The sequence below is a fragment of the Elephas maximus genome, chromosome 9 (genome assembly GCF_024166365.1).
Source record: "Elephas maximus indicus isolate mEleMax1 chromosome 9, mEleMax1 primary haplotype, whole genome shotgun sequence".
NCBI lineage: Eukaryota > Metazoa > Chordata > Mammalia > Proboscidea > Elephantidae > Elephas > Elephas maximus.
Genome location: NC_064827.1, coordinates 59842711 through 59854925, shown reverse-complemented (window position 1 = coordinate 59854925; position 12215 = coordinate 59842711). Strand labels below are relative to the sequence as shown.

Sequence of the window (12215 nt, the reverse complement as noted above, 5' to 3'; positions counted from 1 at the left end):
GCTAAGCACTTTGTACTTTTTTTTTTTTTTTTAATAATCACAGACATCTTATACACTGTTGTTAGCTGCTATCAAGTTGATTCCAACTCAGGGCTACCGCGTATGTGCAGAGTAGAACTGCTTCATAGGATTTCCAAGGCTGTGACCTTTCCAAAGCAGATTGCCAGACCTGTCTTCTGAGGTGCCTCTGGGTGGGTTCAAACTGCTGATCTTTCAGTTAGTAGATGAGCATTTGACCGTTCGTGCCACCTGGATGGCTATCCAATATATTAGGCACAATTATCATTATCTCCAATAGTACAGATGAGGAAATTAAAGCTTAGAGATGTCAGGGAAGATGGAGAAAATTGTATTAAGCAGAACTCTTCACATTCTACATGTTTAGAAAAAATGCTTTGATAAGGTACTTGATTTCGGAGGTGAGATCCCTGGGCATACATGAGAACCAGTAAACCAATCCTAAACTGCTTGCTAAGGGAGCTCGGGTCTTTTAACTGTAGGATTTTTGTTTTACTGAGTGGAGTATGCAAGGTTAGGGGCAGAGCTGAATTGCTTAGGAAATAGAGACGAGCCAGAGCCCTGAGTAGGGGTGCAACGTTGCTCCTATAGTTATTTCCTCCTTCTCTCCTGCAGCACGGATTACTTCCTCTCTATGGGGTCATTTTCATCAGCAGGAGACATGCTTCAGTATGTTTCATCTTTAGCAAATCCCCTCTCCTTCCAACTATTCATCTTTAGTAACACCTCTCCTTCCAACTCTTCCCCGTTTTTCTGCTTCCTTTCACTACCGAGTGCTTTCGCCATCTTAGATGCTCACTGATTATCTTATTTGAAAAGACTGTTATCGGTTTTGTAAATACTATATATTTAACTTTGAAACTGCTTCTCAAATAATCTCATTTACTGTTATGAACTTCCCTTGACAATAGTACTGCTTACCTTGTTGTGTGCTGTCAAGTGGATTCCGACTCAGAGTATTGATAGGTGCCTTGCGAGTGCCACGATCTGTACAATTTTCTTATTCGTTGCAGAACAGTCTACAGGTTTTAACCTGGATTTTGAAGTTTCTGGAATCTATGGTTATGTCATGCTGGATGGAGTGCTTCCATCTCTCAGTGCTGTAACCTGTGCGTTCTGGATGAAATCCTCTGACATCACCAACTATGGAACGCCAATCTCCTATGCACTTGAAAATGGCAGTGACAATACCTTCCTCCTGACTGATTATAATGGGTAAGCAGAAGTGTCAGGACACAGTAACTGCAGGTAACTGTTGGGGATTTGAGTAGCTTGCTTAGAATAGAGCCTAAATGTCATATAGGGAAGACCAGGAAGTGGAGCAGAGAACAGGCCTGGTGGAGCTCAGGCTTAGGACTTTATCCTGGCATCAAGGTAGAGCTGGAATGGGAGATAGAGAAGCACTGGTGATCCAGAGCTCCAGCAAGACAGCAGGATGTCAATAATCAAATAAAATACCTGGACAAGTTCTGTAAGAAGGTAAAGGTTTAGTGATAATATGTTATACATGTGTTGTGTATTCCTTCATCTGAGCTTCGTGATGACCTGAGGAACTCATGCCCATTTTACAGATAGTAAAACTAAGTTTCTGAGAGACTAAATGATTTGCCTAAAGCCTCGCACACCAGGAATGGCAGAGCTAAGACTCTGACTCTAAGGCTGGTACTCCTCGTTTTACACATCAGGATCTCCAAAGGCTAATTGATTTCTGTGACATTACGACCCACTGACACATGCATTGAATATGAACCAGTCTACAAACTCAGGTGTGCATTTTTTCATGAACGTGTTTTCCCCTCAGATCCACACACATCTACAGCCTGCTGCTGGTGAGAAGATTGCAGCTCTCGGGAACCCACTGAGCTCTCTTTCTTCTTCTCAGGCCAGGGAAATCTCTTTATTCTGGTAGACATCTCCTCTACCCGCAAACCCTGTTCTTCCTAGTGGACTTGAGCTTTCCGAAACAAAACCCAAGATGTATTTAAAAACATCCCCTGAGGCAAAATATATATGTCAAGAGAACCTGTTACCTGCTTGAATTGGGGGAGAAGAGTAAGAAAATGCAGAGAGATAGCAATCAGTGTTGCAAAAAATATTATTTTTTCATAAACATGATACAGGGGCTAAGGAGATGCTCAGAGAGGTATTCAATAAATTATTATCAACATTCTCCATTTGCTTTATTTTTTCCTTCAGAATGAACATTTTTTTTTTGTAACTTTAAAATATCTTCCTTATTACTCAACTCTGTGGGCTTCGTTTGTTTAATAATTCATTTAATTTTGTTGTTGAGAATACACAGCAAAACATACACCAATTCAACAGTTTCTACATGTACAATTCAGTGACATTGATTACATTCTTTGAGTTGTGCAACCATTCTCACCCTTCTTTTCTGAGTTGCTGGTTAACATAAACATAACCCATTAACATAAACTTCACCACAGCCTAAGGTTCCTGTCTAATCTTTCAAGTTGCTGTTGTCAGTTTGATCCCCTGTAGATAGATCTTAAAAGAGCATAATGCTCAAGGCAGACATTCTTCACTAGTTAAGCAAAACTATTGTTTGATTTTAAGAAGAGTTCAGGAGATATATTTGGTTTAAGATTTAAAGATTATCTCAGGGCAGTAGTTTTGGATTCCAGGATAATTTGGAATTTTGTTCTACATTTTCCCCCTTTTGATCAAAATTCTTCTGTGGAGTCTTTGATCAAAATGTTGACATTCAGGTAGCCACGAAACACATGAAAAGATGCTCAATATCATTAACCATCACAGAGATGCAAACCAAAGCCTCAACAACATACCATTTCACTTACACTAGGGTGGCTAAGATTAAAAAGAAAGAAGGAAAACAGAAAATAACAACTGTTGGTGAGGATGTGGGGGAATTGGACCCCTTTATCTGTTGCTGTTTAGAATGGAAAATTGTACAGCACTATGGAAAACAGTGTGGTACTTCCTAAAAACACTAAAAATAAAACTACTGTATAGTCAGCAATTAAAAAAAACCTGGGTTGGATGGTCAGCAGTTACACTCTTAGGTATATACCCAAAAGACTTGAAACAGAGATACAAACAGATATTCGTACACCAATATTCATTGCAGCACTATTCACAATAGCCAAAAGGTGGAAACAACCTAAATGCTCAACAAATGAATGGATAAACAAAATGTGGTACATACATACAATGGAATACTACTCAGCCAGTAAAAGAAATGAAGTCTTGATACATGCTACAGTATGGATGGAGCTTGACGACCCTATGCTAAGTGAAATAAGCCAATCACAAAAAGACAAATACATGACCTCACTTATATAAAAATATAAGAAAAGGCAAATATACAGAGACCAAAATTTATTAGTGGTTACTGGGATGGGAGCGAGAGGGAAAGAAGAGGTTATTGTTTATGGAGTAGTGAGTTTTGGTTTACAGTTAATGAGAAAATCTCCATTTGCTTTTTAAGATTTTTAACTTTAAATTGCTTATTATCTTTGCCACTTTAAGTGACATGGCTGTTGGAAACTTCTTTTAGTTGGCCACTGTTATTTAGTTCCATATAATTCTTTTCTTTGAATTGGCTTACTTTATCTGCATGTGACTTCTTTAGCAACCATGAAACAGAACTTACTTTCTCTGGGACATCAGAAGTTTGTTCCTGATCTCAAGAATCATACACTGTAGAGAAAGGAGACCACCCTGACATTTGTACAACTCTGACTTCTTTCTCTCTTGATTTGCCCTCTCTGTGACTTGTGACTTGTCTCAAGTTGGACCCACTTTTCTCAGCTCATCTTAAGACTTACTCCTACCCCTCAATACACTACAAAAAAATGAAGTCAGTGAATCAAATCTGCTCCTATGAAATGAGACCAAATAGAGAAAAAGGAGCAATGAGTTTACATGAAGTACTTTACGCACAAAAAAGAAGAAAAACCATAACCTGTCACACAGAAGGGATTGCCATATATGACTGATGACTATGTCCCTTGGAATCTTTCTCTCCACAGCTGGGTTCTTTATGTGAATGGCAAGGAAAGGATAACAGACTGCCCCTCAGTGAATGATGGCAGGTGGCACCATATTGCAATCACTTGGACAAGTGTTGGTGGAGCTTGGAAAGTATATATCAATGGGAAATTATCAGATGGTGGCTCTGGCCTCTCTGCTGGCTCAGCCATACCTGGTATGTCTTAGCAAAACGGAGATAATTCTCTTAGACTCTGGAGGTGGTGGTCCTTAGACAGACAAGTTTGCTAGTGTTTGTTGCCCTCGATTTTAGATGAAGATCAACAGTTGTCACATTTACCTCCCCCTGATTATCCAGACTGTGAGTTATCAGAAGCTTTTTCCTAGGTGAACTACATGCCCCTCTGTGTAACAAATGCCTTTTGGGATATATATTGAGGTGTCCAGGAAGCATGCTGAATTAACAACAGGTGGCGCTAAACTGTCTTTCGGCAGGGGGAGGGGGGAGTGGGGGAGATTAATTGCTGGTGTTTTGTTGGTTTTTTTTTTTTGATGGGGTGCTGTTTGTTTTGTGCTCAGTATACAAGCTGGAGTTCTGCTAATTGTTAAAATTTTTTGTATGCCCTTTTTCATTAAGTCAGCATTTTAGGATTAACAATGAGGCCAGTGTTCCTCCTTTTTTCTCTCTCTCTCTGTAGGTGGTGGTGCATTAGTTCTTGGGCAAGAGCAAGACAAAAAAGGAGAGGGATTCAACCCAGCAGAGTCTTTTGTGGGCACCATAAGCCAGCTCAACCTCTGGGACTATGTCCTGTCTCCACAGCAGGTCAATTCCATTTTCAGTGTATGACAGTAATGAGATGCAAAGGTACAAACCTAGTGAAAATGTGAACAGCCTAATGATGCCGTATCTTATTGTAAGCCCTTGGTTTTCAGAATTTCTCACCATTATCATTTGGTGGTATGGTCGGAGAGTAAGCCAGGCAGTGGTAATCTGTGATAACCTTCAATGAACCCCCTTTTTAGTTTCTTGGTGATATTCTTAAATTTTATTGGAAATGATTATTTTATAAAATCATATCATTTTAGAGATAGATGAATCACAGAGAATAAAGTGCTCCAAATCCCTCTAAATAAAGGTGCAGAGATTTAGGCTGGCACAAGATCATATATAGAAAGCAACAGATGAGCTAGTCATGAAAGACAGTCTGGAATTAAATAGCCTGGTTCAAATCCCAATTCTACCATGAACTCACTGTGTTGATTTTGAACGAGTTACTTAACCTCTCTAAGCTTCAGTTTTTTTTATTAATGAAAGATAAATAGAACTACATACCAGATTTTTCACATGATGGAACAAAATCCTGCATATATATCTCATGGCATGGCTTGGGAGTCCCTGGGTGGCACCAATAGTTAAGCATTCAACTACTAGGTGAAAGATTGGCTGTTCAAACCACCCAGAGGTGCCATGGAAGACAGGCTTGGTGACCTGCTTCCAAATGGTTATGGCCATTGAAAACTCTATGAAGGAAGTTCTGCTCTGCACACATGGTATCACCAAGAGTCGGGATCTACGCAATCCAACTGCCAACAACATGGCTTGGCAGAGTAAGGGCTAGATAAAGGCTTACTCTTATTATTGCAGTAGCAGAACTTCTCTAAACCTGAGCTTTCTCAACTCCCAATCAGAGATAGATGGGCAGCCTTTACAATACCTCAACAAACTGCAAAACTTTAGACCAGAAATGATTGCCTATGTGCAGAATTTCAGAATTCCTGGCAACAATGAGCCTAGTGGGAGAAATTTTGGGGAGAGGGAGTGGTAGGTGGGGGAAAGGGAGAGAGGACAACTTTACTGTTGTGCATGAAATCATACCGTGTAAACGCCTGCTGTTCCCCCTCCCCTGAACATTCACGAATGTTTTTAGTAGGACTAAGTTAAAATATAACTCTGTGTTTGTGAAACAAGTAAAGCTTATCTAAAGATGTGTTTTTAAACTTTCAGGTGAAATCACTGGCTACCTCATGCCCAGAGGAACTCAATAAAGGAAATGTGTTAGCCTGGCCTGATTTCCTCTTGGGAATTGTGGGCAAAGTGAAGATCGATTCCAAGAGCATATTCTGTTCTGGTTAGAATTTCCTCTTTCCACAGACCCTTCCACCTCTGGGCCACCCTGGGGTTTTCAAGCAAAAGGCGACAATTCAAAATCCTCTATTCCTCAAATAGTGTGTCCCAGACTATTGCTTAGCTAGTGAATCATTTTTACCTACCTTCATTCGAAGGGTTTATTATGCTTTTAAACTCTGGATACATTTCGTACACCAGAGTACACATTAATTGGAAACTTGAACAAAAATAAGATTAGGAAATGGAACAAAATGGGGAATAAAGTTAATTTTTAACGTGTTGACCAAAGTCCTGTGCTCCTGCTTGATATGGGCCACTCTTAGCTCAGCACTTTTCTACAGCCATCTGAATGAGGGAAATAGGATAGCGCCAGGGAGCAGAGGGAGGAAAGCAGTGAATAGTCAAACTCTGAGTGATCAAAACTGCCTCAATTATTTAAACAAGTTTCTGAAAATGCCCTAGAATTCGTGGTTATTTGATCATTCATAAGAACATTTCATTAATATTCCTAAAATATTGGGTTTTTTTTTTTTTCCCCCTTAAAGACAACACTTATCAGATTTTTGCTGTAAGAGGGAAGGCTGTTTGTTAACTCAAATAGATTTTCCTAGTAATTTTTCTTACCAGTGAACTGGTTATATGTTATGTTGTTTTAATATCAGTACAGTAGCTCTCAGATACTGGTGCAAAATAAGACTTGAAACCCCTGTCTTGATGGCATTGCCACCGTGTTGCTGACAAGATCTGCCCGTTTTCTTTGCCCCTAGATTGCCCGTCTTTAGAAGGAGCAGTACCTCACCTGAGAACTGCATCAGCAGATTTAAAGCCAGGCTCCAAAGTCAGTCTGTTCTGTGATCCAGGCTTCCAGATGGTTGGGAACCCTGTGCAGTCCTGTCTGAATCAAGGACAATGGACACAACCACTACCCCACTGTGAACGTGAGCTGCCTTTGTTGAAGTCATTTCAGTGGCTCTTGAAAAACGTTGGAACCATAAGAACACTGTTGAGGAAAGCTAGATAAAGGCTAGGTACTTCATAACATATATAGCACATATCCGTTGAATGCTTCATTTGCGTAATTAACTGTGCTGGCCGCCGTGAGAGAGGTCAGTAATAAAGATCCAAAAAGACCACCTGTGAAGCACACAGGTGGGGCAAGGAACCGAATATGAGAGAAAGACAGACTGTGCAGGCTGGCGGCCCAGGGGGACATCAGTCATTGCTGGGTGGGAAATAAGAGATCTCTCCAGTTGAGTGCATTTATTCATTTATCCATTCATTCATTCCTTCCTTCAACAATTTTTTAAGTATCCACTATATTTTTTTATATGCTAGGCATTGATCTAAGTCCTGGAAATGTAGCAGCCGGGAAAAAGAAATCTCTGTTCTTGTGGAGTTTACATTCTAGTGGGAGAGGCAGATGATAAACATGTAAATATAATCTTATTCACTCATACTAAATAATAATGGCAAGAGCTAGCAGTGAGAGCTATGAAGAAATGTAAATCAGAGTAGAGAAATACAACGTTAGGGGGCTGGGTGAAGGCAAGACTGCTATTTTAGATAGGGTGGTCAGGAAGGTTTCTCCATGCCACTTACTACCACCTGACATACCATATATTTATCTGTTTTTGTCTGTCTACCCCCTCTAGGAAGTAAGGTCCACAAGGAAGGGATTTTGTCTGTTTGGTTCACTGCTGTAACCTCAGCACCTAGGATAGTGTCTAATAGGTAATAAGACCTCAATAAATATTTAGTAAGGAATGAATCGCAGGCTTCTTATGCGTCAGACGATGCCTGGGTGCTGGAGTACAGCTGTGCCTACAGCAGGCTACCCCATTAGAGCTGTTTCAGTCTATGGTTTCTGTGCATTGAAAAATGTTGTGCTTCAGTGAACTCCTAGTATGAGTACAATGTCCTTCGAGCGTTTTACTCCTAATGGAGTTATGTTCCTCTGGGTCACGCTGCAGGCATTCGCTGTGGGGTGCCACCCCCTTTGGAGAATGGTTTTTATTCAGCTGAGGACTTCTACGCCGGCAGCACAGTGACCTACCAGTGCAGCAATGGCTACTATCTGTTGGGTGATTCAAGGATGTTCTGTACAGATAACGGGAGCTGGAATGGCATCTCGCCATCATGCCTCGGTGAGATAACTTTTAGCAGTTACTCTCTGGATTTATTCTAGCTTAGTAGTGACAATCATCCCAAATCTATTTTGTGACCCAGAATTCCTGAGGCTCTCCTGGCATGCCTTTGATAGCCCTATCTCATTCCAGTAGACTCTGGGCGAGCCTTAGTGACAAAGCTGCTGTCCACGGGAAGCTGTTGCCGTCCAATCGACCCCTACTCATAGTGACCCTATAGGACAGAGTAGAACTGCCCCATAGGGTTTCTAAGGAGCAGCTGGTGGATTCAAACTGCCAACCTTTTGTTTACCATCCAGACTCTTAACCACTGTGCCACCAGGACTCCTCTGTCCACAGAGGTGCCAAAAAAAAGGTTTTAAAATTTTGCCAGGCTCAATAGTAAGACTATCTTTTAGTCTAGGAAAATAACAGCTTTGGTCGTATACCTGGAATGTACTTATGGCTATTATATTTAAATTTTATAAATATATATAAAGTGTTATGAGTTAAATAATATATAATGGTTTAGAAGTAAAAACAAATATTTCTATGTAAGAAGAACGAATCAACTTTACTATTTGTAAGTGGTTTTCATTTTAGATGTTGATGAATGTGCAGTTGGATCAGATTGTAGCGAGCACGCATCCTGCCTGAATACAGATGGGTCCTACGTATGCTCCTGTATCCCACCATATACAGGAGATGGTAAAACTTGTGCAGGTAACTCTATATGCATAACTGGGAATTGCTATTTCAATTTTTTTAGTCAAGTATGTTCTAAATGGAAACCCTGGGGGCATAGTGGTTAATAGCTGCAGATGCTAACCAAGAAGTCGGCAGTTCGAATCCACCAGGCACCACTTGGAAACCTGTGGGGCAGCTCTATTCTGTCCTATAGGGTCATTATGAGTCAGAATCGACTCAGTGGCAATGGATTTGGTTTGGTTTTATATTTTAAATGTATGTTATTAAAAATAGGACATTATTTTCAACTTCAAAGGGCATCCTTTGAAGGGTAGAGAAGATAAACATCTTATAAAGGCATATGAGTAACAAGTAACCCGTAAAACCTGTTGCCATTGAGTCAATTCCGACTCATGGCATCCCTATAGGATGGAGTAGAACTGTCCCATAGGGTTTCCAAAGAGCACCTGGTAGATCCGAACTGCTGACCTTGTGGATCGCAGCTGTAACTTTTGACCACTATGCCACCAGGGCTTCCAAGTAACAACTAAGATAATTTAAATTATCTTTGTGCCTCTCCCAGCGTCTCAATATCTGAAAAACAAAACTGAGAGCCAATCTATACTACTGGAGCATTGAAGAAATGTCTACAAGAATAGTAGAGTGCTCTTAGAAATAGAAACAATGGCTCTCCTGCCTAAATCAGAGCAAGTAGAGCTGCCAAATGAAAAGAAGATGCTTGATTGCATCTTCAGTCTCACTATCTCCCGCTGCCTCGGGGCACGGAATTATATTACTATTAAAAAAGGTGCCTCTAGCCCTGCCACATCTCTTTTGTGATAAATTTTGTAATACTGGCCAAGCTCTTAGCTTATTGTTGTCTTCCTACATTCACTGTATGGAGCAACTCCCAGAAAACAACAGGACAGAAAGTAAAGAGGACTTTGATATAATGGATGAAATCATCAGGGTATAGGTAACCAAAGTAAGGTTCATAGATTATTTGCAAGAGTATTCCTGCTCAAAGAAAGGGAGAGATTATCCTGAAGACTCAAAACCCACTGCCGTTGAGTCAATTCCGACTCATAGCGACCCTGTGGAACAGAATAGAACTGCCCCATAGAGTTTCCAAGGAGTACGTGGTGGATTTGAACTGCCAACCTCTTGGTTAGCAGCCGTAGCACTTAACTACTACGCCAGACTCAAAACAGGACACCGAAAATGAATTAGTACAGGAACCAGAGGGAAATTTCAGGAGACTTCTTATATGCAGTAGGAAACAAAGTGACATAACTTCTATTAAATTTTCTTTAAAGCCCAAAGGTGTAAGGAGAAAAGATGCTAAGATTAAAACACAACAGAAAGAAAAGCGAACTCCACAGAGAGACAAACGCATCAGATAGCAAGCTTTGAAACCAGTTAGTTCACCATAGGGTTTCGCTTAAATAAGTATTCTAAATTTGTGCTCAAATAGCATGCAAATGTTGTAAATAATTTTTTAAATACAAGATAAATATAAAATGGGCGTGTGGGAATGGCAAGGAAATGGGGGAGTGTGGTGTAGTGGTGAGTGCCTGAAGTACTCAGAGGCATAGTTTGAATGCATACATATATAATCAAATAAAATGCAAGTTGCAGAATGTCTTTAAATATTTTAGATTATTAAGATAAAAGGTACGTTTAAAATTCCTTTTTAAACCTACTGCTTCCTTGAGAAAATATGCTAATTATTAAAACAGAAGAAAAAAATGAAATCATCTGTAATCCCAACCCCCAGAAATACCTACTGTTAGAATTCGGGCATATATATTTCCAGTATTTTTTCTGTGTGCTTTCTGTGTACTTATAAATATGCATATACATGTATTGATATAGATACATAAGCACACTGTATATGCAGTTCTGTACTTTATTTCATGTATACTGTTACATCATTAACATTTTTTATGTCACCGAATATTCTAAAAACATGATTTTAATTCCTCTTTTATAATCCACTTTGAGGATTTCCTATAATTCACTTTTCTCTGTATTTTAACATTTAGGCAGTATCCACTATGGAAGATACCTACTTTTTAGACATAAATCTTCATGTTTACCTCTGATTATTTTCTCAAAATCAAGTCCTATAATTGCACTTAGGTTTTAAGAGGATTTCATTTCAAGTTCTTGATTTATATAGCCAAAATGACCTTCAGAAAAATTGACTCATTATATTTTCCCCTTTTGAGAATTCAGGTGTTATGTCTGTGCTTGTTGCTCCACTCCAGCTCCAAGTTCCCTCCCCAGCTGCACTGACTCGCGATCTGTACATCCAAAAAACCGAAACCAGTGCCGCTAAGTCTGACTCATAGGACCCTCTAGGACAGAGTAGAACTGCCCCACAGAGTTTCCAAGGAGCGCCTGGTGGATTTGAACTGCCAACCCTTGTTGTCTGTATGTAGGAGGGATTTATGATCCACAGTCTGCCTGGAAAGGGAATCTGGGGGCTTTTCCTCAATCTACTTCAGTAAGGTCTTTACCTCAGCTTGAGAAAAAGTCAATTGCTCTTTAAAAGTGGGTGTGAGGCTATGGGGGGGGTATGGGGGTAGGAAAGTGGGAGGGGGCTGAAGCCCTCCTGAGTCATCCCTTAGCAGTACCACTACTTGTTGCCAATGAAAAACAACCTTTTGGGCCAGATAAATTTTGTGCATTTTTGGTAGTCATTGCTGTCTCAAAATATAATAAAAATATAATACTGCCTATTAAATATATGTCCGGCCTAGTGGCCAGTGTATCACTGCACTTCATACATCTCCCTCCAAAAGCTCTTGTCAGGATTTTACCTGTTACCTATAGGGGAATTCTCTGCTGTGAGACCTTGCCTCGTTGTGTGAAAGCCACTTATTGTCCCCTCAAAACTGTTTCTTTCTTCTGAGAACCTGTAAAATGTAAGGCTCCAGGAAATCCAGAAAATGGCCACTCTTTTGGTGAGATTTATACTGTGGGTGCCGAAGTCACATTTTCTTGCGAGGAAGGCCACCAGCTGATGGGGGTAACCAGAATCTTGTGTCTGGAATCTGGAGAATGGAATCATCCGATGCCATACTGTGAAGGTATGTTTAGTCAGTGTTCCATGTTTATTGTGTTTGGCACTCCTAGTAAGGTAAGGTGTAGAAATGTACTGTGACATTGTATCAATATTCTTTGTATTTGAAACCCAACTATTAGGCTCACATCTAAACATGACAAAAAAAACCTAGAGTTGCCCCTTTGAGCTTTCAGAGATTTTTGCACACGCTAGTTAA

General features: G+C 40.1%; 1 protein-coding gene across 1 annotated transcript in view; it reads left to right on the top strand.

The window, feature by feature from the left end:
* The window catches only part of SVEP1 (sushi, von Willebrand factor type A, EGF and pentraxin domain containing 1), a 194867-nt gene that overhangs the window by 135315 nt on the left and 47337 nt on the right, over positions 1 to 12215 (top strand). The window contains exons 26-33 of the mRNA XM_049896872.1: positions 1032 to 1233; positions 4032 to 4207; positions 4689 to 4813; positions 5996 to 6119; positions 6886 to 7056; positions 8089 to 8262; positions 8845 to 8964; positions 11847 to 12023. Coding sequence (XP_049752829.1) covers positions 1032 to 1233; positions 4032 to 4207; positions 4689 to 4813; positions 5996 to 6119; positions 6886 to 7056; positions 8089 to 8262; positions 8845 to 8964; positions 11847 to 12023 — 1269 coding nt within the window. The remainder of the gene's footprint in view (positions 1 to 1031; positions 1234 to 4031; positions 4208 to 4688; positions 4814 to 5995; positions 6120 to 6885; positions 7057 to 8088; positions 8263 to 8844; positions 8965 to 11846; positions 12024 to 12215) is intronic.